Source organism: Microtus pennsylvanicus, chromosome 10 (genome assembly GCF_037038515.1).
Source record: "Microtus pennsylvanicus isolate mMicPen1 chromosome 10, mMicPen1.hap1, whole genome shotgun sequence".
NCBI classification, from domain to species: domain Eukaryota; kingdom Metazoa; phylum Chordata; class Mammalia; order Rodentia; family Cricetidae; genus Microtus; species Microtus pennsylvanicus.
The window spans coordinates 9,824,220-9,849,991 of NC_134588.1; the positions used below are offsets into that span (position 1 = coordinate 9,824,220).

Here is a 25,772-nt window from a genome sequence, read left to right on the forward strand (position 1 = left end):
AAAAAATTCTCTAATTGGGTCACAGTGTTTGGATAAATTTACTTTGGCTTGGTAGACAAAAAGAATATAGTCATAAAAAGAAGTAAATGTTTTTTTAAAAAAATAAAAGAAAGTCTTTAAAAATAATACAGATAGTCATAGATTAAAAGGAGTAGAGAAAAATAAGCCGTGTATGATAGAAAATACATAGTCTGGATCATGAATATCACTGTGCTTTCTTAGATTTTTTTGACTGTAAAGGATCTGAGTAACCAACATATATATATATATATATATATATATATATATATATATATATATATATATATTTGATGAAAGTATCATGACTTCAGAATTTGGGTCTAAGAATATGTTGCTTTGGAAAAGAAGTTCTTCATTTGTTTCCACAGAAAATGAGAATCTGTGGATTTCTTTCAGATTAATGTGATATGAAGGATCAAGACACCCTGAAATGTTGCCATGAACACCCCAAAAAATTACTTTGCCCAACAAAACTCAGGTAACAATTTAGAGAGAATTACACCGATATTCCTAAATATTGCCTATAAATGTTTGCTTACATTTAAAGGGGGATATGACGTAGATATGAATAATTTGCATTGGTATTGATCTTGGTCTATTAATACACATTTAAAGTCAATTTTGTTATATGTGTATTTCTGCTCTTGATTAAGCTATTGTTGTGTATCTCATTTTAAAATTTAATACATAAGAAATACAGGTTAATAGAAAGTCATCTATAATATTCAAGCTTGTAGTCATGTTAGGTTTTCTAGATATATAGATATATATTTCACTTCTATACGTATTCTTCAAATCTTTCAGAGACCTTCATAATATGGCATTTACAATGCTTTAAGAGCTTAAGATTTTTCATGACAGTGAGACACATCTGCTCCTCAAAACCCCAAGCTACATCAAGAAGAAGATGGGCATCAAAGAAGCTACTTAGGAAGTTTGTTAGCCATTTGGGCAAGAAACTGCTATTTTCCAAGACTGCTTGCTGTTATGCTGTATGAATTGGACATGTAGGACAGACAGAGAAATGACTGCTAAATTTGCCTAAAAGTGAGATGGTCCTTTGGGATTCCTGCTTTATGAGAGAATATACCAGACATTCTGCAAGACACAGAAGAAAGCAGCTGATGGACTTTGCCACTACAAGGCAAAACAGATTTTCAAATTTCCTGCTTCATGGAAATGTCTCCTGAATACTATGGGCCTGTAGGTTTAAGATAAATGCCCCAATGATACAGAAAACTTTGGGTGACTATCCAGGCAGCAAGATGGTCTCTGTCAATTCTAGAGTTGTGGAGGTTGCTCACAATGAACTTCCTGTTTACTTGGGTAATACTACATTCTTCTGGAGTCTTTGGTGGAGTTGAAGAATAGATAGTTATAATTATAGTTTTCCTTAGTTATGATAAAAGATAAAGTAGATATAAATATTGTAACTGTAATTCTTGCTTAATATCTGTTTTGTTATAATTTAAAATTAAAACCTTCCTTTTATTTAAACAGAAAAGGGGAGGTAATGCGGGATTCCCCTCTGTATGCAGTGAATACCATTGGTTAATAAAGAAACTCTCTTAGGCCTGCACAAGGCAGAATATAGGTAGACATGGAAAACTAAAGTGAATACTGGGAGAAAGAATGCAGACTCAGGAGAAGTCATGTAGCCCCACCAGAGACAGATACTAAAACTTTACTCAGTAAGCCACTGTCTTGTGGCATTACTCAGATTGATGGAGACAAGTTAATTTAGGATATGAATTAGCCAGAAATATGTTTAAGCTGCTGGCCAAACAGTATTGCAAATAATATGGTTTCTGTGTGATTATTTCAGGGCTGAGCAGCCAGGAACAAGCAAGCAGACTCCCACAACACAAATCTCTGAAGGTGAAAGGTATAATTCACTGAGAAAACAGATGCTGCTCAGGTGGAGCTGCGGAATTAGCTGTAATTAATAAGAGATCAGCATCACTATGGCAAAAGTTTTTGGGAGCTATTTACTCAGGGTTAGTACACAAAGCTGTAGGCCAGAGAGGCCACAGTTACATTTCAAGCTGGCACAAAACTTGGTATCATCTAAGAATCTTCCAAATGGTTCTGGTATTGGTGGTGTGAAACTGAAGAATTGAAGTTGTCGTAGAGAGAAGCTGAAGCATAGCACCATGAGAGACCGTTGATGAAGGTATATCTTCAGGTACAGCATAAACCCCAGTTTTAGAGGGGTCATGGGAGAAGTGGAACTTTGGTACCATATGGTAATGTCAGAGTCACCAAAGGGAGTCATTGGTGAAGATAGAGATCTTAGCATATAAGTGATGCCAGGAATGTGGGACAAACAAACAAGGTAAGCAGCAGTTGTGGGGTAGAGCTGGTCTGACTGTAGAAGAGGAGCTATGTGTACTAGAGATAGGAGAACCAGAAAAGTGGAGCTGGTGAGGTCCTCAGAAGGTCTGATCATGAGTGAGTACCCGTGCCAAGCACTGAGCTTCTTACACTGTCTACATTTAGTTTTACTTTAGCTTGCTTGCAACTGGACTCTATTTCTTATCTTCAAATAAGAAAGGATGTTACTTATTTTTTATTTTAGAGAAACAAATACTTCAGGGACTAGAATAAATACTAGAGAGACTTCAGATATTTAATAGAAACAAACACTTAAAAGTGTTTAAATTTTTAAAAACTGTGGAACTTGTAAAAATTAGAATACAAGAGCTAGTTCCAGGAGAGCTAGGACTGTTAGATAGAAAACTCTGTCTCAAAAATGCCCCACCCCCACAAAAAGCTGGAATGTTTTATATTTGTGATACTGATATTCTGATATTAATATGAGATCATAGAGGCAAACAAGAAATTAAAAGTTATGGTTTAATAGTAATATATTGGTGTGTCAAGTTGACAAGGGGGCATTTGTCCTTGTTAATTTTGTTAACTTTACACAGGGTGGGAGAATCTGGGAAGAGGGAAATTTAATTTAAAAAAAATGCCTCCATCAGATTGGCCTATAGGCAAGTCTGGGTGTACATTTTCTTTATTAATGATTCATGTGGGATGGGATAGTGCTGCCCACTCTGGGCAGTGAAACACCTAGGCAAATGGTCCTGGGTTTGGCGAGGAAACAGTCTGAGCAAGCCAAGAGGGGTAAGCTAGTAAGCAGGATTTCTTCATAGATTTTACTTCATTTCGTGATGGAGGTGGGTTTTGTATCTTACCTGTTGCTTTCATTGGTTAACTAATAAAGAAAACTGCTTGGCCTGGTAGGACAGAAAATTAGGTAGGCGGAGTAGACAGAGGAGAATGCTGGGAGAAAGAAGCCAAGTCAGGCAGTCGCCATGATTCTCCCACCCGATACAGCCGCAGGTTAAGATCTTCCCTGGTAAGCCACCTCGTGGGCTACACAGATTATTAGAAATGGGTTAGATCAATATTTAAGAGCTAGCCAATAAGAGGTTAGAACTAATGGTCCAGGCACTGTTTAAAAGAATACAGTTTACCTGTAATTATTTCGGATAAAGCTAGCCGGGTGGCGGGACGCAGCCCGCTGCTCCTATCAATACAATTTCCTGCCTTCAAGTTCTACCATGGGTTCTTATTTGCCATTCCCTGATATTGTGCTGTGATTTGTAAGCCAAACAAACAGCTTCTTCCCCTAGTCATTTTTGGTCAAGGCATTTTTTATAGCAATAGAAAGCAAACTGAGACACATATCAAATGTATTTTTACCACACCTCCTCTAACCCCTTCCTACCACTTAACTACATGTTATTTATTTATTTATCACCCTTTGAGTATAGTTAATGGTGTCTTTATTGGCATGCATGTAAAGCCATCTGAGATAGCATGGACACAGGAACAGTGGTCATAACCCTAAAGAAAACCAACTCTTCCTCAACTAATCAGTTAACTAACTGTCAATAGGTTGTCAGCTAGGGGCAGGGCCTCATGAGTCCCTCCAAATCCATGTGGGATATTGACCAGATTGATCTTTTGCAGGCCATGTGTAAGTAGCTACAACTGCTATAAGTTTATGAGCCCTTATCTACAAAAGTTTTAGGGCTAGCAAGTTAGCTCAGTGGGTAAAAGCACTTTTCACCCTACCTGAGACCTGAGTTTGACCCATGGACCCACATGGTAGAAGGAGAGGACCAGTGGTCACAAGTTTTCCTCTAACCGCCACATGTGTGTTATAGCACATGAATTCCCTCAACAAAATAAACATAATAGAAAAACTTAAAGTTTTGTCTTCAGTAAAGGGCTATTGGTTAGGGGCTATTTTATTATTCAAGCTCTGATTCTTGACTTAATATCTGGTTGGCACTAAAGTTTGTTCCAGTGTTTTGTTTTCCCTAGGATTTTATTATGTTTCCTGGAAATAACAAGCAAATAATCCCAAGTAGTTGAAGAAAAGCACAGAATGAATGAGAGGAGAAATTAAGTTATAGAACCCTTCAAGAAAAACACTGGGTCCTTTTTTTTCTTTAATTTACAGATTAATTAGACTAAATAAAAACAATTGCTTGGTGGAAGAGCTTGAAAATGTATTTACAAGCTGAAGAGATGGCTCTGTTTTTCTAGTGCTTACAGTTTTATCCTTAAAACCCATGGTAAAAAATAGTAACTAGTGTCATGTAGAATGACTGGGCCCTGCAACAGTTAAAATATTTCATTTTAATATTAAATATTGTTCTCTTAACATTGTTTACATTGGGTGCACAGCAAACTCTTCTTTTTTGTAAACAAAAGTTTAAAAATAACTATAATTATTTTTTTGAATTTTTTTGAGATAGGGTTTCTCCGTAGCTTCCTGTCCTGGAACTAGCTCTTATAGACCAGGCTGAATAATTTTTTTATATTCTTCACATGTATACTTTCAAAAAAAATTAAAGATAGCCTAAGTGATTCTATAGCTTATTTTGTACTCAACTCTGTGGTCCTTTTATAAATTTTCTAATTGAGGTACCAGAACTAGAAATGTTAGTAAGTTTCCAGCTATTTCTTTAGTCTGGATGATGTGTCCATTTTCAACTAGACCAAGCACAATTGCAATGCCTGCAAACATGCAAGTCCAATACTAGGAGAGAGGATATGATTATGTTGATGATCTAAGCTAAGTTAACATGGGAGAACTTGAGAGTACAAAGCCAGGGCACTGCTTGAGGTCATGGAGAATATTGCTTTAATCATTGCCACACATAGAAGCAATGGTATATATTTGGGTGGAAGCATCACTCTAGCCCCTGACATTCATATACCCGAAGAGTCTGGAATGTTTAGTTGAAGGCATCACCCCAGACCCTGGTATCCACATACCCATAGAGTCTGGAATGTAAGGGTGGAAGTTCTACGCCAAGCTCCTTCCCTTGTGAGTTACCTCAGTTCAGACTCTGCCCACAAGAAAGCCTGCCAAATGATGACCCCCCCGGCCCCAGCGATGCTCAAGAACATTCCTATAGGGTATATAAATTGCTCCCCAGAGAACAAATATGTGGTTTTATCATTTTCCTTTCCTGTCTCCTCTCTGGGGGGTGGGCGGGCTGGAAGGTAACCTGAGAACATTTGTATTTATTAAACCTGTGCCTTTTCTAATATGGTTTGATTTAGTCTGATTCAGATTATTGTGTCAGCAGAAAGGCTTATTGGGGTGTAGAAACTTTTCAGTATATATTTCCCAAAGTCTTTGGTACCATTGGCTTGACCATGCCACGTGGGTATAGGGTATCACATACATGGAGTGTTGGGATTACGGACCTTGGTGTGCAGATGCTACTGGACTGGACACAGTAGTGGCATGCATACCCAGCTTACCTTTCTGGCAGAAAGGTCCTTCATATGGTGAACTGGTACAGTCACAAGAGTAGCCACTGTGCTTTTCCACACACTTGCCACCATTGTGGCAGTTGCTTCCATAGCTGCTGCAGTGACCTGGGCAGCCAGGCCTGACCCCAGACGTGACCTTTGCCCTTTCTTCCAGGTCCACTTTCTGCCCATTCAAGTGTAAAGAACGGATGCATCCAAGAAAGCCCTTCTGTCTTGATGATGTGCCTCCTAGGGGTAACAAATAAGAAGGAAAACATGAAAGGTGTCTTTGTTGTATTTCATAGATGTGACTGGTAGAACACAGAACCTCTGCCTGTCCCCTCTCCCAGAAATCAGACCACTTCCTGCTATGGGATCTCTCTTTGGGCACAATGGGAGAGCCTGCTGTGATCATCCAGCTCTTCACAGCTTTGTAGTTGCAAAGAAGGCCAGCCCCTTCCCTATTGTCATGAACCTAGAGGGCCTTGAGTTAAAGCTGGATGCTAAGGATGGAATTTAACATGGAGATTGGGGTTTTTGGTGTGGGACTTATGACCGGCTTCTTGAAAACCTGTAACATCAAGATGCCTTCTCTTTGCTCTTTGAACCTAAGAGCTCCTCATTGTCATTTCAGGCTGTTGGGCTTTTGTGGTCTTGATGCTATTACTCTCTGAAGGAAGCTCATCTGTAGGGTAATTTCATCTCACTTTCCTTCTGCTGACCTGTAACATTGTATTTTGTAAGAGTCACATCTTTTTGTTAACACTTAACTGAGTTGTCAGGGCTGCTGATCTTTTCTTCAAGATCCCAGTGAGAGAAATGAATTTAGAGAATCTTGAAGTCAGGGCTGCGGCTGTAATCTAGTTAGTAGAGTACTAGCCTGGCATGCATAAAGTCCTGAGTTCCATTGCCAGTACCACTGAATAAAGCAAGCAACTTGGTACACATCAATACTCTCAGCACTAAAGATGTGAAGGCTGGAGGATCAGAAGTTCAAGGTCAGCTTTGACTATAAACCATGTTCAAGGCCAGTTTAGGAAACATGAGACCCTGTTTCAAAGGAAAACATTCCCAGATAGAGAGAGCAAGACTAAGAGAGAGATATACCTCTTCTTAGATGCTTAAGAATGAATGTTTACATGACCATGATCTCTGCATATAAATAAAATATGGATAGTTTTTGCAGCCTATGGTGTGTTTTATCTGATATAAAAGGGATATAGTCAGATTTTGCCTCTTGGCAAATTTCAAAGAGAGCTGTCAGGTGCACAAAAGAGACAAAACTGCAACCTGTTATGCAGCACAGGGCTATGCACTGGAAGAGGGATAGACAGGTATTGGGGTTTAGCACCATGTCCTTCTCCATATTGAGCGCTGAATTCTTTAAATTTCAGCTGTTCCATCTCTCATTCCATGTTTTTATAGTAAAGTTTACTGTAGACCACAGAGTATAGTGTGTGTTCAGTTACTTCTGTCCTCTGGGCCCTTCTCTCGAGTCTTCGCCTACTGCCTAGACTCAGTAGGTACATTATATATTATCTGTTTATTGATCTGAGAGTTTATCTATAAAATACTATTTTGCAGATAAGATTTCTCCACTCAAATTGAGACTTCGGCTGTAATCTGACTGTCAGCAGATAGACATCTGGATGCTGTCAAGAGACAGTTATATACCATCTCTTGAGCATTGAGCAGATTTAAACTTTCTCATTGTTTTCTTCCACAGAAAATCCGGCTCTTCCCAGACGTAAGAGAAATGTGTGCTAAGAGACAAGAAGGTGGAAAGTACAGCTAAATCCCATTTGCCTGTATGTATGGTTGCTGAGAATTCTGAGATCCCAGAAGAGTCAGAGGCCCATTCTTGCTATAGAAAACAGGCATTTAGCATCCTATCCTTGAGCACAAGGTTATATCATAGATGAGTGGAGAGTGCATAAAAGTCCTTAAAGTCTGCCTATTGAACTAATGAAAAATAGAAAGAAGAGCAGGAGAATGAAAGGAGGAGGATGGGGATGAGGAAAAAGGGGGAGAAGAAGGAACAGGAGGAAACACTGAATGTAGAAAATACACATCAGTTATATTCTGTGTTTATATGATGGCATAGCTGAGACTCATTCCTCTCTACACTTTATGCTACAACTCTAATAAATTTGGTCTACAAAGTACCTCGATCTGTGTGCATGCTTGTCAAAGAAGACAGGATAGGCATTGGAAATTTGCCATTTTTGTATAAGAAATATAAATGTAAACAGGAAAATTAACTGTAAATTGATGCTGGTGAGATGGGTCAGCCAGTTAACTCACAAACATGGAGATCTGCGTTTGATTCTTAGAACCTAGGGAAAATCTGGGTGATGTGATGCATGCCTATAATCAGAGTGATGTAAGATGTGAGATGGAAACAGGAAGAACTCTGGAAAATCACAGCGCAGATGCTTAGAAATATACTTTGCTTATTCCAGCTCAGGTATGATGGTTTGAATGAGAATAGCCTTGTTAAGATTATGTTTGCATACTTGCTCCCCAGTGGGTGGAACCATTTGAAAAGGATTAGGAGGTATGACCTTGTTGAAGAATATGTGTCACTTGAGACTGGCTTTGAGGATTCGAAAGTCTATGCTATCCCAAGGTAGTTCTCTCTGCCTCATGTTTACATATCAAGATGTAAGCTCTCAGCTATTGCCTCAGTGCGATGCCTTCCTGGTTGTTGTCATATTCTCCATCAGGATTGTCATATACTCTACCATCTGTAACTATGAGCACAAACTAAGCATTCTCTTGGCCATGGTGTCTTGTCACAGCAATAGAAAAGTAAGTAAGATACCAGACCAGGAAACACATGAGTCACTGCTTGAGTCCAGAGAATAAAATAGAACATTCCCGTGGCACAAGGCTAGTCTCTTACTCTGAAATAACGAAAAACCTTGAGTTTGCTTCCAATTCTGATAAGAATGCAGGCCAAGAGGCCAAACCTCAATTGCACTGTCTTGTCTGTTTCAATTTCAGTGAGTAAGTCTCCTTTAACCACAAGATAAATCAATGGCACATACAAGCCGGTCACAAAGGAAGGCTCATTATTTCTTTCTGGGGGTTATGCACAATAAAGAGGGGGGGATTTATGGAGTCTAACACTTGCTCTGTTTCTCCGACTCTGTAGTCACTCCCCTTCGTGGATTTGAATAACTCTTCATCTATCTTCTTAGTGTCATTTTTCTCCGAGAAGAGACGGCGAATGCAAGATCTATTGCACATTTTCTTGTGTGTGTGGCTTAGTCAACAAGCTTATAAATGAAGAAGGGGTGACTGGAACAATTTTTTTCGTAAAAATGTACTTCTTGATGCAGAGATATATGAAATGTAGTGCGATTTTTGCCAGACTAGCTGCTATGCCCTTCCACATGCAGATAGAGCAAGATGATACAAGGCATTGGGCTAAATTTGTGCTTTTTTCAGGCTACATTTTGTGTTTTTTTCAAAGGAGAAACATCTATAGGACAGGTTCTTTTTATTATAAGGAATGAACAGACTAGGCTACATGTTGAATAATTTAAAAAAAACATGCCAACACAAACACACACGTGTATACATCCATGTACTCACATAGAGAACAAATACCCATAAACATACACATAGACCACACACAAAAATACATCTATACACACATGTACATGTAAAAATAGAGACAACACAAGCACACATACACGCATACATACACACATGTGCACACAGAGCCAACACAAACATACAGAAAAAAACCACGAATACATGTATACACATTCATGTGCATGCATACACAGAAGTACATGTACACACATCTTAAGGGACATGTTGCAAGAGTCTATTCTCTCCTTCTACCATGTGTGTTCTGAGGACTAAACTCGGGTTTTCAGCTTGGCAAGTGCCTGTATCTGCTAAGACATGTTTTCTTTCCAAAGTTGCCAATTTTTAAATGGAAAAAAATACTTCCAAAATTCAAATATGTTTTCCATTGAGAAATCAGATGATGATGTGTGGGTTTTCTTGCTGACTTCTTTCCAAGACTCCACCCATATAGAGCAGGTCGAATTACTTTGCTGTCTTTGCACAGACATATTTCAGCCATCATTCTAATATATTTTACACTTTGCATTTCTGAATCTTAACTTATGTACAGTTGTTTGGTAGCTATTTTTTTCCAAATAATAACATTCCTTTCTAGGGAGGCTCATTAAGAAAGATCCGTGACATACGCAAAAGTTGCACCATTCACAAGCCTCATCCAAAGGTTATATATAACTATTTTTTTATTCTTTGGGGACCTTCTACTGGCTCCCAAATAAATACATGGAGACTTAATATTACTTATGAAAGCCCAACTTTACCTTGGCTTTTCTAGCAAACATTTTAACTTACATTGTCCCATTTCTTTTTAACTATGTTTTTACCTTTATTTATTCTATACATTTTTCTTTCCTTTTAACTCCATAGTTGACTGTGTGTTTCAGTTACTCTCCCCAGGCATCTTCTCCTTCTCCTTTGTCATTTATTCTGTTAATCACTTGAGTCCAGATTTCTCTTCTTTTTTATTCTCCCTATCTGGCATCCTTGCCTATCCTTTCTTCTGTCTAGCTATTGGCCATTCAGTTCTTTATTTGAACAATCAAGTGTTTTAGGCAAGAAAAATAACATAGCTTTACAGATTAAAATAATGCAACATAAAAGATTATAACACATCATTGCATATTTAAACAAATACTCCACAAAATAAACAAATGCAACAATTTTAACTTAATGTTCCAGAACAATTATATAAGTAATAACAATAGCTTGAATAATGATATATGCTTTAACATCTCCCCCCAACATTCCTGGAAATGGTTCCAGAATCTTGAGGGATGCTTTTTTGAGTTATTTTTCAGGAAAGACTGAGCTGTCAATGTGGCAGCTACCTGAGCTGCCCAAATTCTGTGAGCAAGCCTCATCTGTAATCATGAAGAAATCAGTAAATTCCAACATAAGTTGTCATCAGTGTTTTTGATCTTGGCCATTCTTACAGGTGTAAGATGGAATCTCAACATTGTTTTGATTTGCATCTCTCTGATAACTAAGGATGTTGAACATTTCCTTAAGTGTCTTCAGTCATTTTAGATTCCTCTATTGAGAGTTCTCTATTTATGTCTGTATTCCATTTATTTATTGGATTATTTGTTCTTTTGATGACCAATTTCTTGATTTCTTTGTATATTTTGGAGATCAGACCTCTATCTAATATGGGGTTAGTGAAGATCTTTTCCCATTCTGTAGGCTATCGTTTTTTGTTGTTGACCGTGTCCTTTGCTTTACAAAAGCTTTTCAGTTTCTGCATGTCCCATTTATTAATTGTTTCTCTCAGTGTCTATGATACTGTGGTTATATTTAGGAAGTGGTCTCCTGTGCCAATGCGTTCAAGTGTACTTCCCACTTTCTCTTCTATAAGGTTCAGTGTGGGTGGCTTTATGTTGAGGTCTTTGATCCATCTGGACTTGAGTTTTGTGCATGGTGATAGATATTAGTCTATTTTCATTCTTCTATATGTTAATATCAGAAAATTGCAGCCTTCCTCAAGACCCAGCAGTACCACCTTTGGGTATATATCCAAAGGATGCTCAATAGTGCCCCAAGGACATATACTCAACTATATCTATGTTCATATCAGCATTGTTTGACATAATCAGAACCTGGAAACAACCTAAATGCCTTTTTACTGAAGAATGGATAAGGAAAATGTGGTATGTTTACACAATGGAGTACTACACAGCAGAAAAAATAATAACATCTTGAATTTTGCAGGCAAATGGATAGAACTAGAAAACATCAATTTGAATGAGGTAACCCAGCTCCAGCGAGACAATTATCACATGTACTCACTCATAAGTGGTTTTTAAACATAAATCAAGGAAAACCAGCCCATAAATCACAATCCCAGAGAACCTAGACAACAATGAGGACCCTAAGAGAGACACACATAGATCTAATCTACATGGGTCATAGAAACAGACAATATCTCCTGAGTAAATTGGGAGCATGGGGACTTTAGGAAAGGGTTCAAGGGAGGGGATGGCAGGGAGGGGAGCAGAGAAAAATGTAGAGCTCAATAAAAATCAATAGACAAAAAGAATCAGTAAACTCATTGTCTCAGTAAACTAGACTTTAGTGGAAATGCTTCTTTGGTTTGTTATTTATTCTTGATACCAACCTCTTGCCTCTCTACATTTATATGTGTGATCACATAAAATATGCTCACACATATGCAAACATGCATACAAACCACGCACATATATGCATATATAAAAACTCACAAAGTATAAATTATGAACTATCAAAATTCCCAAGGGTGAGATTGCACCTCAGCTACACATTACATATTTAAAGCTACATTCTATACAATTTCTTGTATTCTAATAACTCAATGCAGGGGACAACATGGCCTTGTTGCAGATATCCCTTACTTTCATGGTGACAAAACAATGTTGAGTTACAATATCGATTCTGGGACTCCATCAAGCAATGAGTGATTGATCAGCACTTTTCATGCTGTCACACTGAAATAACCAGTGCAGTGCCAGAAGATGCATCCTGTCTTATAAGATGCAGTCTGTGTTTGGCACACAGAAAGCATGCCTGATCACAGCAGAAGACCAGTGATCAAAATGCTGCTGGACACTCTACTCTGATTTAAAAATTCTCCCATGACTAAAGGTAGCTGGAAAGGTATATCCATACTGACACTTTAAAAATGCCATGCTAAATCTATCCCAGTCAAGAAAAATACTCCAATAATGGTATCTTTTAAAGGCAAACATGTAATGTCTCCACATTTCTGAGTTATAGAGGACATAGTTCTTCATTTGGGTAATACAACTGTGATAGCTAGTTTTGCTAATTTGATGCAATATAGAATTATCTGTTACAAGATTCTCAATGAGACTGCCTTGATTAGTCTGGCCTTTGGGCATGTCCTTTGGTATCTAGATTAAGTTAATTCATGTGTTAGGAAATATCATAAATGTAGGTAGCACTATCTTTTGGATTTGATCCTGGACAATATAAAAGAAAAGTGAACTGAAAGTACCCATGAATGTATTCATTCCCTCTCTATTCTTGACTGTGGATGTGAAGAGCTGTTTAAAGTTTTTGCCTCTACTTTTCCTAGTGATGGATTCTACCATGGAACTATACAACCCTGGTGCTTTTACTGGGACATTTTATCACAGCAACTGGATAGGAAATGAGGGGAGTAAGTAAGAAAAAAGTTCATTCATTCATTCATTGCACAGATAAATTGCACAAAAATGCAGTTGTTGGTTCTTCAACTGCCTTTGACCTGATAACATCTGCAAATATACCTATTACTGAACACTAAACAGTGAGGCATAAGCCAGCAGACAAAGATGGCCTTTAACAGCAGTTTCCCCCTTTTCGATTTCATGGAGATAAACTCAAAGAAAGCACAGTAATTACTAAGATGGGACTCACTGGAGGGAAGAATAACAGAAGTGAGCATGCTCATTAGACTGACCTTGGCTACAACTCTGTCAAGGTGTCTCATTCAGTCCTATTCACATGCTTGTACAACTCACTGATTTCTGATCAATTTAAATGTCTAGTGAAAAGAACTTGGCACAAAACACTGCTGCTTCTCTTCCATTTTAAGTTGTCCAAAGTTCACCTCATCTCTTTTCTTGGGATAGTCAGGTAGCTATGATGGCATAAAAAAAACAAATCCTCCACCTTTAGTTTCTGGTTCAGATAGAAAGATTCAAAAACACTGACTAAAGATAAATTAGACTTTCACATGGAGTATAATTTATGAAAATTATAAAATACTTGAACTGATTCCACCAAAAAAGATATTAAATCTTGATGAGTAGCAAACTTCTTCCAAGAATAAAATGTGATGTTTAAGTAGAACTAAAACAGCAAAATAAATTAAAATTTTTTCAGTAGTAAATATAATTACATACAGGAGTTATTAATTACGGAAAAGACCTATAATCATTCGAAGGTTTTAAATCACTTGATATTAGATTCTAGTGGATGTGTGAAACACAGCTAATGAAGATACATGTATGGTGGGTGATGCTATGAAAATCTGATGTTCTCGAATTCTCCTATCTCTTTTCCTTTAGCAATTGTGTTTTCAGTGGTCATATTTTCAGCTTCAGAAATGACATTAGCCCACATATAAAGAAAACAAATGAAAAATGCACAAGGACTGAAGGTGGAGTTTCATGACTCATGGTGAGCTATACAGTGATATATTGCATTGATAGAAAACAGTATAATTCCTGGTCTTATATCAGTACTAGACGAGCATATCTAAAATATTCCCCATCCTTTCTCTGTCTCTCTGTCTCTGTCTCTCTGTCTCTCTCTCTCTCTCACACACACACACAGACTCATACATATACAGGCATGCATACATACAAGCATGCACACAAGGCACATGCCCACACTTATACACAAACACACACACGCACACACACACACACACACACGCACAAGCACCCTGAAAAACATTGACTATTCTTAATTCATATTTCTATACCCACTATCAGACAAGAAATGTTTGAATAATATTGGTTTCTCTGTGACTATTGATGGGAGAAATGAGTAAGGGAAAAGGGAGGAAGAATGGGGAAAAAAAGAAGGAACAAATTCAAAAGGGAAAAGGGAGTGACTTCTGAACATATCCACTCCCACCACTGTCAGTGGCCACGTATTCACAGATAATATAGTTGCTAATACTGAGTCTCAATCAGGGAATGAGTACCACCTTACCTTAGTTAGTTTTTCTATTGTTGTGATCAAAAGCAAGTTGGATATATATAACATTTTCTCAACTGAGAATCCCTCTTTTAAGTATATAGCTGGTGTCACGCTGACATAAATCCAGTCAGCACACTTCCTATTTTTTACACCTGAAAACTGAACTTCTTTGGGTTAGTCAAACTTTTTGATCACACTGTTAACAATAGTAATTAGGATTTGGGGCACTAAGAAAAATGACGGGCTAGAATCTCTATATCTATGCTGTAAATTTTTATTACAATAAGTCAAAACATAAAATTCCATAGATATCCGAACACAAAACATACAATGAGAAACAGTACCAAAACAATCTGAGACAGCTCCTAATTTTGTAAAGGAGTAGCACAAACTTTATTTTGATGATTTATGAAGCTAGAATAAAACAATTTATAAAATGAAACAAATAGTAAAAATAATAACATATTTAGTTTTTTTGTGTAAAATACCAGGAAGTTTTCTTGAGCTAGGGCAAAAAACTACCTTGTAAGTATTTAGTACAAAGTATGCTGTATGATGTATCCTACCTACAAACAACTGGCTATTCAGCTGAAGTCGGAAATGGCCTTCCTCTGAGGTCTCCCTTGTACTTCGAGGAAGATTGTCCAGCTGGAGGGAGGTCTCCTTGAGGTTTCTCTCAGCCCGGATATAATGCCATTGGTTGTCATTCAGAGGAGAAGGGGACTGGACGAGGAGCTCAACAGGGCCATTCCCAACATCAATGGCAAATGTGACCTCAGAAGGAGCTGTAGCCAAACAAGAAAGAAGGATGAAAACCATTGTCAGTGTGTTGCAGGCACAAGCATGTTCAGGATATTTAGGGAAAATCAATCTCCATCAATGTGGAGAGGACATCTCTGGACTCCCTGGAACACTTGGATCACCATCAGCATTATCAACTGCTAAAGACTAAGAATGCATGTGTTCTATACACTGTCCACTTGAGTTATTCCTGTTCTTCAATACAGGTAGCAAGAACCTGTGGCATTTGTATCTGTCTGAATCTCTGCTGAGGCTCTTGGTCTCCTTGGTCTACCCTGGTTTTACCTGTGTCCAACTGTACACAAGGGGCTAGGCAATCATCTTCAAGCTGCAGAGACCCATATCTTTAGAACAACAGTACCACTTGTAGGGATATTTAGTCAATGTATGTGATCCAAACTCTTGTATTTCCATGCCTGAAAATGCCAAAATCAGGCTGGAAAGAAAGTTCAATGGGTAAGAGCATATGCTACTCTTGCAGAGAATCAGAGCTCAGCTCCCAACACTCAGATGGTTTAGCCCATGACTGCCTAAAACTCCAGTGCCAGGGATATGATTGCTCTCTGACCTACACTGGATCCTGAACACATATGTACATACCCACAGAGAAACATACACTTAAATAAAAATGAATATTTAAAATATTAAGATGGATTTTATGTCCGTTGCTTGTCCAGTGGAAAAACTCTGAAAATAGCACTGCTTTAAATGACTCAGAACCCCACCCTCCTTGTTGGATACTATCCAGAAAGTTTTCCCTCTTTTTTCACAATATATTATGGAAATCAATTGACAGCTATTCATTAATATTAATACTGATAATATTAAAATGATGGTGGCAATGAAGATAGTAATGGTTCTGGTCATGCTGGTGGTGGTATTAATAATAATCATGGAAATTGTGGTGATGTTATTGAATAGTAGGGATGAACTCTGGAAGAAGGGATATTGGAGAGCATGGTGATAGTACCTCAGATGGTAGTGATGTTGGTTACAATGGCAAATGTAATGATGGTATTAGCAATGGTCAGCATTGTGAGCCTGATGGTTAACTATCAACAGGCTCTAGAAGCACCTATGAGATAAGCCTCTGGAGAAGATTGTGAGGGCAGATCTAGATAGAGTTCGCTGAAGTGAAAAGATCAATGTGAGTAACAATATCCCTTGTGCTGTAGCCCTAACCTAAACACTGAAAAGAAAGTGAATTGAACAGTTACATTCTTTACTCTGTTTCCAGTCTGCATGTGCTGGCACAGACTGCACGGTGAACATTGCTCCTTGCCAAAGTTCAGCTCCAGCATTTTGACATTGCAGACCATACTTATCCAGCACCTTTTTATTTTCCTTTTCAGTGATGCTCAATATTAATGCCTTTCATTTGTGAAATTTTGTAGGGGCTTTAGTAAAGGATAAAAATGTGCACAATGGTAGCCTCTCTAAACAAAATAATTCTCTTGGGGAAACAAATCAACATGTTAATCTTGATTAACTATTCAAACTGTCTTTGGAGAAGACTAGATGCTCATAAATGATGGTTGTATTATTTCTGTATCATGTGATTTTTCCAATGCAGGAAAATTTGTTTAGTTTACAAAGCCATTCATTGAAAGAATGGGATTGAAACGAACAGATGAGGCAATAAAGAATTAAAAAATGGTTCCTTGAACCATTTTATGAATCTACCTTTTTCATTTCATTTTGTTTCTCTTTTATCCTTCCCCCTTTTTCCTTTCTTTCCTTTTTCTCCTCTCCCTCCTTGTTTTCTTTTTGTTGTTGTTGGTGGTGTGTGCATGTCCAAGTATATACATATTCATGTGTATGATGTGTGTTTGTATGTGTGTGTGTGGTGTGTGTTGTACATATTTGTGGGTGCATGTGGAGGCTAAAGGTCAACCTCAGATGTCATGACTCAGGTGACATCCACTTTATTTTTGAAAGAGTTTCTTATTTTCCTGAAGCTTACTGATAAGGCCAGGCTGGTTGACAAGCCAAGTCTCTTTTTCTCAATAGTGGGATTATAGCACATGCCACCACACCAGATTTTTTACTGTGTGCTCTGAGGGTTAAACTCAGGTACTCAGGATTAAGTAATTTTGTAAGTATGCTTTACCTGACTATGCCTGTGTAACACATGCAAGTCTGATGTTGACAGAAGCCAGAAGAGGGTAATGGATCCCCTAAAACTGGCATTGCAGATGGCTGGAATCACCATATAGGTGCTGGGAACTGAAAATGGCCCTCTGTAAGAAGAGCTAGTGCTATTAGCCAGTGAACCATCCCTTTTGCCTCCATTTTTTTTCTTTCCTTCTTACCTTCTCCCTTTCTCTTTCTCTATATCACTCACTTTCTGTCTTTCTTCCTTTTTATTTGTTGAGACAGTGTTTCTCTGTGTATCTCTGGCTGTCCTGGAACTTCTTTGGTAGACCAGACTGGCCTTGAATTCAGAGACATAACCCTGTTTTTGCTTTCCCGCTGCTGGGATTAAAGCCACACACACCACCACTTTTTGGATATATTTTTTATTTCTTACTTAGATCAGTGGTTTCATCTTGAAAATCTTCCCATTTCAAAATCAAATCTTTATTGAGAGATGACTGGTTTTCTCTCTCTTTCTCTCTCTCTCTCTCTCTCTCTCTCTCTCTCTCTCTCTCTCTCTCTCTCTCACACACACACACACACACACACACACACACAGAGAGAGAGAGAGAGAGATAGAGAGAGAGATAGAGAGAGAGAGAGAAGGAGAGAGAAAAAGATTCATAAGAATATGGGGCAGATTTGGGTAAAATTTTCCCTGATGATTAGTCTTAAAGATATTAGGCTACCATCAGACAGCATATCTTTGTAGGAGGCTTGATGTTCTGCTGTGATTACTGAATTCTGTCACCAAGTTGGGTTTCTTGTCTGTGCAAAGGTTGGCTATACCATGCATCACCTGTACCATATGATCTGACTACTGTCTGTCTCTCCAGCTCATCTGCAAGCTGTAGAACAGTGACTCTCAACTTGTGGGTCATAACACTTTGGGGGTTGAATGACTCTTTCACAGGGGTCACACATCAGATATCCTACATATCAGATATTTACATTATACTTCATAAGAATAGTAAAATTATAGGTTTGAAGTAGCAACAAAAATAATTTTATGCTTGGGGTCACCACAACATGAGGAACTGCATTAAACGGTAAAAGCATTAGAAAGGTTGAGAAACAGTGCTGTGCGAACTTTTACTTATCACAGACCAGGCCACTAACACTGTGCTTGATTAGAGTAAGCTCACTTACTTACTACAAGCCCAACCCCGACTCCTCTGCTTGTCTGTATATAGCTCTGGCAAAACCATGGCTAGACTCCTCAAAATGAATAAATGCTGCACTTCCTCTTTATCTTGTTTTTTTTCTTTTCATTGTTGCTGCTGTTTTGCTTTGGTTTATTTGCTTTGTTTGTTTGCTTGTTTTCTTTTTTGAGACAGGGTTTCTCTGTGTAATAGCTATGGAACTTAATGCTGTCTGCCTTTTCTATATAAGCTTGGGTCCTTGTAAAAGTCTTTTTAAATGTTTTGATAATGCTGATATTTATTGAAGTAACTATCAAAGACCAATAATATGTAAACCACTCCTGGATGTTGAAGAATCAGTGAAATAACATTAGCAAAAACATTAACATTTATTAAGTGCATCACACAAGCCAGAAATACTGCTAAGCATTTTCCGTTATTGAATTCAGTTGGGCCTCAATACACACTTGACAGGACTATTTCATAAGTGAAGGAACTGAGCAAAAGTTGTCACAGTGGCTGGAAGAACTAAGATGCAAATCTCAGTAATATACTTTTAGACCTTTTCTACTTTTTGTGACATAATTGTTTATTAATTCTTTGGGTATTTCACATCATGCACCCAAATCCCACTCACCTTCCAGTCCCTCCATGATCCCCTCACTCCTGCAGCATCCCTCAAAAAAATGCTCCAAAAAGTCAACTGAAAACAAAAACCAAAGCACCTCGCTCCTCTGTCTTTCCAAGACCTCCTCATTCATCTTTGTGCCATTGGTTGCTGCAGTGTATCTACTGTACACCAATTAGCCTCTAGCACACCAGCATCACTGGACTCTCACCAGTACCCCTCTCACGTATCCTACTGTTGTCACAAGTCATGGACAGTCTCTTCATGCATTACAGCAGGTCACAGACGGGGAAGATGTTAGGGTGGACCAACCCAAGGCTCAGGATGTGGGTCTCTTTGGTAGTTGAACTACTTGGTCAGGACCACTGGGGCTATATCCCTCAGGGGAGATGCAGATCTTGCTTTCCTAGGCCCATCTCATCCAGGCAAGGACTCCTATGTCCATGGTTGGTGTGGGAAGCCCTTCCGTATATGTGTTGCTTTTGTTGGTTAATAAAGAATCTGCTTTTGTCCAATGGCTTAATAGAATGTAGCCAGGCTGGAAGATACAAGTCAGTGAGAAGCAATGTAGTCACCACAGGAGACAGATATCCCCATCAGAGCCAGCTGGAACCTTGCCAGTAGGCCGCAAGCCTCATGGTAAAATATAAAATAATAGAAATGAGTTAATTTAAGTTATAAGAGCTAGCTAGCAGTATACTTAACCTATTGGCCAAGCAGTGGTTTAAATAATATAGTTTCTGTGTGGTTATTTTGAGTCAGGGAAGTTGGAAACGAACGAGCAGCTTCTGCCAACAAATTGGTGCTCAATATGGAGGCCGAACCCACAAACCTGAGATTAAGAGTCTCATGCTCTAAAGTAGAAATAAATGTTGTAACAGTAATTTTTGCTTGATACCAGTTTTGTTATATGTAATTTTACTATGTTAATGTTAAAATCTTTCTTTTTATTTAGACAGAAAATGGGAGGTGATGTGTGATTCCCCTCTGTATCATTGGTTAATAAAGAAACTGCTTTTGGCCAATGGATTAACAGAATATATCCAGTCTGGAAAAGATATATAGAGAGAGTAGGCAGATTCAGGGAGAAGCCCTGTAGCTGCACGCAGAACACAGATTCCTCCACTGGAGCTCTCTGAAACTTTGCCTGTAGGCCATGAGCCTCGTGGAAAAATATAAAATAATAGGAATGGGTTAATTTAACATATAAGAGCTTGTTAGTAATACACTAGAGTCATTGGCCAAGCAGTGTAGTAATTAATATAGCTTCTTTGTGAATATTTCAGGTCAGGGCAACCAGGAACGAACTAACAGCCTCCAACAACACCTGATAAGGGTTGGGGACATCTCTCCCACGTGGAAGGGAGAGCTTTCTCATGGGGGTGGGGCCAACTCACCTGCTATAGTATCCAGCAAGGTCCAGAACCAAAATTCCCGGGGCCAGTGAGGGGCAGAGCCAGATCAGCATGGCCCTTTGATTTCAACATGTATAATTCCTGTGAACCCTTGCTGCAACACTGAAAATAGGCATCATCACAGACCTCAGCTGTAGCAGGACCATAGATCCAGACATGACCCTTGGCAGCAACCCAGGCCCGGAATACCACGGCCTTGTGTGGCAGCACAGACTACCCGGGTTGGTACGTCCGTGTGGCAGCATGGCCCTTAGACTTGACAATGGCTACAGTTTGTTGCCTAGACCCTGGACATCCACATGGCCTTTGGTGTTACCATGGGTAGAGATATCTTTTTTGATATCTTGTTAGAGCTTCTGCCCCGTAATAACAGTAGTAACAAGAACAATAATCTTCATAAATTTAGGGAATATGGAACCTTAGAGTTTGTTGATTTTATGTTTATGTATTTGCTTATTTTCTATTGTAGGGACTGAACTTGGGATCTTACATATGCTAGCCAGTTCTTCACTCTACTACTGAACTGCATCTATTTTCAGGTCATTCACTGAAAAATATTTAATGCAAAATGTTTGTGTTTTAAAAAGTAATAATTGAGAGTATGATGATGGTAAACATCAAACAATTACATTACAGGTTTCATTTGTGTGTTTTTAAATAATTTAATGCTAAATTGAATTCTAAAAAAATGGTACAGCCTGAAGGGCAGAGTGAACTGCTACAAAGCACAAACAAATTGGACACTGATCTGTAATTAACACTCAATCACTGGTGATTATCTTGTGATAATATACCATAACATTGATTTCGGCTTTAATGAATGAAAACGCTTTAGGGCCTGTTTTTTTTTTTATTAAATTTTACATTGAGGTTATTATGTCCACACTGTGGAATGGTTGGTATTCAACCTGCTCTTCAGAGTCTGAGCAAGTTAGGTACGAAGGATTTTTATTTTACACAAAAATCATAAGATCTTCCCCCATTAGTAGCTTGTGTCCTTGAACAATTAATGAAAAGTTACATGGAGAAACTTACTTTTCCTGCGTGTAGTCTGCAACTGCATAAGAAACACTTAGCCGCTCCCCCATTTGCTGGAGACCCACAAACCCCTCCACCATGCCCTCTGCAAATGTACTTGTCTTTTGTTGGGGAACGCTCAAATTTCCAATATCTGTGGATAAGATGCTTGCTTAGCTTTCAAGGGTATCTCATGGAGTTACATCACTCTGATACGGCCAATCACCTCACTCACACTATTGGAAAACGTCCACTTCACAAGGGTAGAGGGATGCTCAAGGACAAGCTCAAGTAGGTTGTGGTCAAGAGAAGAATAAGAGCGAGGCGGGGTACAGGTAATGGAGTCCACTTAGTGTAAGGAACTTAAAAGCAACAGAAAGGGTAGCTAAAATAGTTCTAATGTTTATTTTTATGTATTTATCTGTGTTTTTATGTATTCACACTCATGCTGGTACATAAGTGAGCAGGTGTGTTCATTCACGTGCATGCACATTCATGAAGTGGCTAGAGGACAATATTGGCGTCGTTCCTCAGGATTACCCCCAAACCGTGTTCTCTGACACGGAGATTCTCACAGGCTAAAGGACTCTCTTGGTCTCCCCAAACTGGGATTATAAGCACAAACCACTACACCACATCTGGCTCTTTACTTTTTACTTGAGACCGGTAGATAAAATTCAGGTTATCATGCTTGCAGAGTAAGGACTTTATTGACTGGGCTATCTCTCAAGCACTGAATATCTGTTTGTTTACTTGTTTGTGTGTGGTTTTATAATCATGATCCACTAGTAATTCTAAAATGTTTTGATGATTTAGCACTCCTGCACCAAATGCATGTACAAACACAACACACCCTAAAGTCACTGTCAATTTTTAATAATACATGTGTGACTCTTAAATAAGTCCAATTTACTGCTTGTTGCATAGTAAAAGTTATACCCTAGAGAGTAGCCTCCTAAGCTCCACTGGCTCCATGAGAACCAGGTGCGTGTGTTTGGAGGAACAACTAGGCAGTGTCCGCCTTCCATCTGTATGACTCACACTTTCCTCTGTAATCAGACTCTAACATGAGAGTCCACAGAGTGACACAAGTGTCAACACAGAAATCAGAAGAGCTCTAGCCATTGCACACCCGAAAGAGGTCTGTTTAGTATCTACCCAATGTGGAGAAAAACCTGTGATGAATTCTGCATTAAAATAGTTGCTGGAAAGATTTTTGATTATTTAGATATTTTGAAATCATTAGAATTGGGCCTGGTTAAAACGTTATGGAGAGTGTTATAATTTTTGGAGTTGAAATAAAAATGGTTTACTTTACCAAACTTGTCCTTAAGCTGAAAATTCTTTCCAAACTTTTTAAATATCTATGACTTTTTATGAAAAAAACAATCGTATCAAAAATGAATAAAAATATTTCTTCTAAATGCAATAAAAGATAAATGGGCTAGTACAATTTGTAGTTTTATTTGAACAAAAGCAGCTATAGGAAATCAACTTATATGAAGTCATTGACAACATTGCAGAAAATCAAACTTCTGGGCAGACTTTTAAAGTTCTTATTACTAAAAGAGACTAAATTATTGCTATTTTTCCATTTTCATGAAAATTAATAATTGAAAATTTTTCCTTTTTTGTGCTTTCATGTATTTTTGTTAGCATGCTGATATGCAGTGTCCCCCTGTAGAATGAATGTCTTGTCGTCCATATTCCTTTAGTGTCCATTTGGCTTAATGATCGGTAAAGCACAGATCCCACAGATGGGGGCAGGGCTATTACAAAGTTGTAATCCATGCAGTTAACCCTGAACGCACACTGCTACAGGCAAGAAAGATGAGGGAAACTGGCATAAATTATCACTGACTTGTTACCCTCTCCTATTGGGGCAAGAGAAGAAATTGAATTGTGCATACATGCATGCGTGTGTGTGTGTGTGTGTGTGTGTATTACCTGGTCAAGATGTGCTCAGACTTGCCAGAGGTCAATGTCCAAGTTCCTCCTCAATGATTCTCCGCCTCATATTTTAAACAGAATCTCTCACTGAACCTGGAGCTCACCAATTATGCAAGAGGAGCTGCAGGGCTCCACCTGTCTGTGCTTCCTCTGGCATGGTAATGCCTGGCTATGTTACATGAGTTCTGGGGAACTGAATCAGGTCCTCAGGCTTGCATGTATGTGCTTTATTGGTTGAGCTGCCTTCCCAAAAAATGACTTCTGAAGCATGGGTATAGTACTAATATGGACCACAAATATGAGGAGAATGTTCAATAGCAATTATCCCTGCTTCCCACAGAGTGCAATCCTGATGCATGGAAACTTAAAGCAACAGGTAAGGGATAACAATGTTGTAGTAGAGATTGGAGCCTGCAAGAGGAATGCACAGATACTCCTGGAATGCACGTATCCCTTATTAAACAGCTAACCAATGATGATAGAACATCCTAAGTCATAGCACATTAGCAGGGATCTTATAAAACAACCAACCAATGATGATAGAACATCCTAAGTCATAACACATTAGCAGGGATCTGACAGCTTCAGAGTTAGTTCTACTGATAACTGGTGATATTAGCTTGATACTTAAAGTCGGTACGGTGGCTGGTGATAGAGATAAAAAGAAGCCCTCTCCATGGACCACTGACATCAAACTCATAAATGAAGGCACTTACAGCTCATTTCAAGACGGATGAAGTCTTTAATGCCAAGGTTCTCTAGGAAAACTCCAGATAAAGCGGTGGTTTTAAAAAAGAAGGAAATGTCAGCGCTGAATTCGGCATGGAAGGTAGGAAAGTGGAGGTAAGAAGCTTCGGTAGAAAACGAGACAGCATTCCAGTAGTGCCCTGTGAAGCAGAGAGTCCTTCAACATGGATTGTGTCTTTCCACCAGGTATAGGAAACAATGGGCTCATGGGTAATTTTTAATACTGAAAGGACACTAAAAGGAAAAGGGATAAGGGACCCAAAACATCTTCTGCTCATGCAATTCAGAAAAAAAGGGATGTAGTACTCACGGTCACCATAGCAACGCAAGGGGCCAATTCTCCAAGCAGCTTCTGAGTTTGATCTGTTGGTATCAGTGATAATTATCTGAGTAACAGGCAAGTGATCTTTGAAGGAAAGAAAGCCAGTATCCTTTGTCCTGAGAAACACAAATTTAAAGGGGGGGAAAAAGGAAGGGAAATGTAGATTATCTAGGGAATCTGTGTCAAGACCCCTCTTTGCAAAGTGACTTGGATTGGATTCAGCCTGGCTAGGGTTGGGAGGAACATATACAGAAGGCCTTTCATCTCTGGGCCTATATGAATAGTTGGGATACCAATTACAGAACCCATGGCCTGCTTCCAAACACCTCTGGATTTTATATCTTCCCTAAATGTGCTGGCAGGAGCACAGGTAGTTTACAAAGTTCTCTGTGCTTATTGTTGGCGAGAGGACCCCAAGGCTCACTGCAGCATTAATGTGACATTAAACGTCACTTCACTTCCCCATAAAAGAAGATCTGCTATCTGAGGAACTAACTTGAAAACAGATAACACAATTCCCTCTCAAAAATTACTCAGAGGATGTGGATGAACCACCTGCCAACAGTTTTTAATCAGGTTAGAATGTTCCTTATCACTTTCAAAGTTCTGTTCAAATGAATCTTTATAGTTATTGGTTGCTTTTTGCTTTATTCTTTAGGAAGACCTTGCTTGTTAACGGCTCTGACTTTGTTATTGTTAATTATGCAAATAAGGAAGCACCTAGTTTTCTGTTTATAGGAAAGTTTAAAAAGAAATAGAGAAAGTCAATGTTTCCTCCTCTTTTAAAGCTGTCTTTTGGAATCAAGGTGAAAATGGTACCACTTGGCAGAGCATAAATTGGAAGTAAAACATGGCATTGTGGTGCTGTGGAGATAGCATAGATAGTCCAATCTGCTAGGTGTGTGAATAGGAAAACATGAATCCAGATCTGCTGTACCCAAACAAGAAGACCTTCCCTTTTGGAAATCGCTTGTAATCATAGGACTGGATAAGTAGAGATAGGTAGGTATCTGGGACCTGTT

General features: G+C 38.6%; 1 protein-coding gene across 2 annotated transcripts in view; it reads right to left on the reverse strand.

Moving 5' to 3' along the window:
- Cntnap5 (contactin associated protein family member 5) overlaps positions 1–25,772 on the reverse strand; it is a 964,156-nt gene that overhangs the window by 131,548 nt on the left and 806,836 nt on the right. For both annotated transcript variants that reach the window (XM_075987656.1, XM_075987657.1), the window contains exons 15-18: positions 24,739–24,866; positions 24,398–24,568; positions 15,159–15,377; positions 5,815–6,054 (exon numbers count right to left, since the gene is read on the reverse strand). In XM_075987656.1, coding sequence (XP_075843771.1) covers positions 5,815–6,054; positions 15,159–15,377; positions 24,398–24,568; positions 24,739–24,866 — 758 coding nt within the window. The remainder of the gene's footprint in view (positions 1–5,814; positions 6,055–15,158; positions 15,378–24,397; positions 24,569–24,738; positions 24,867–25,772) is intronic.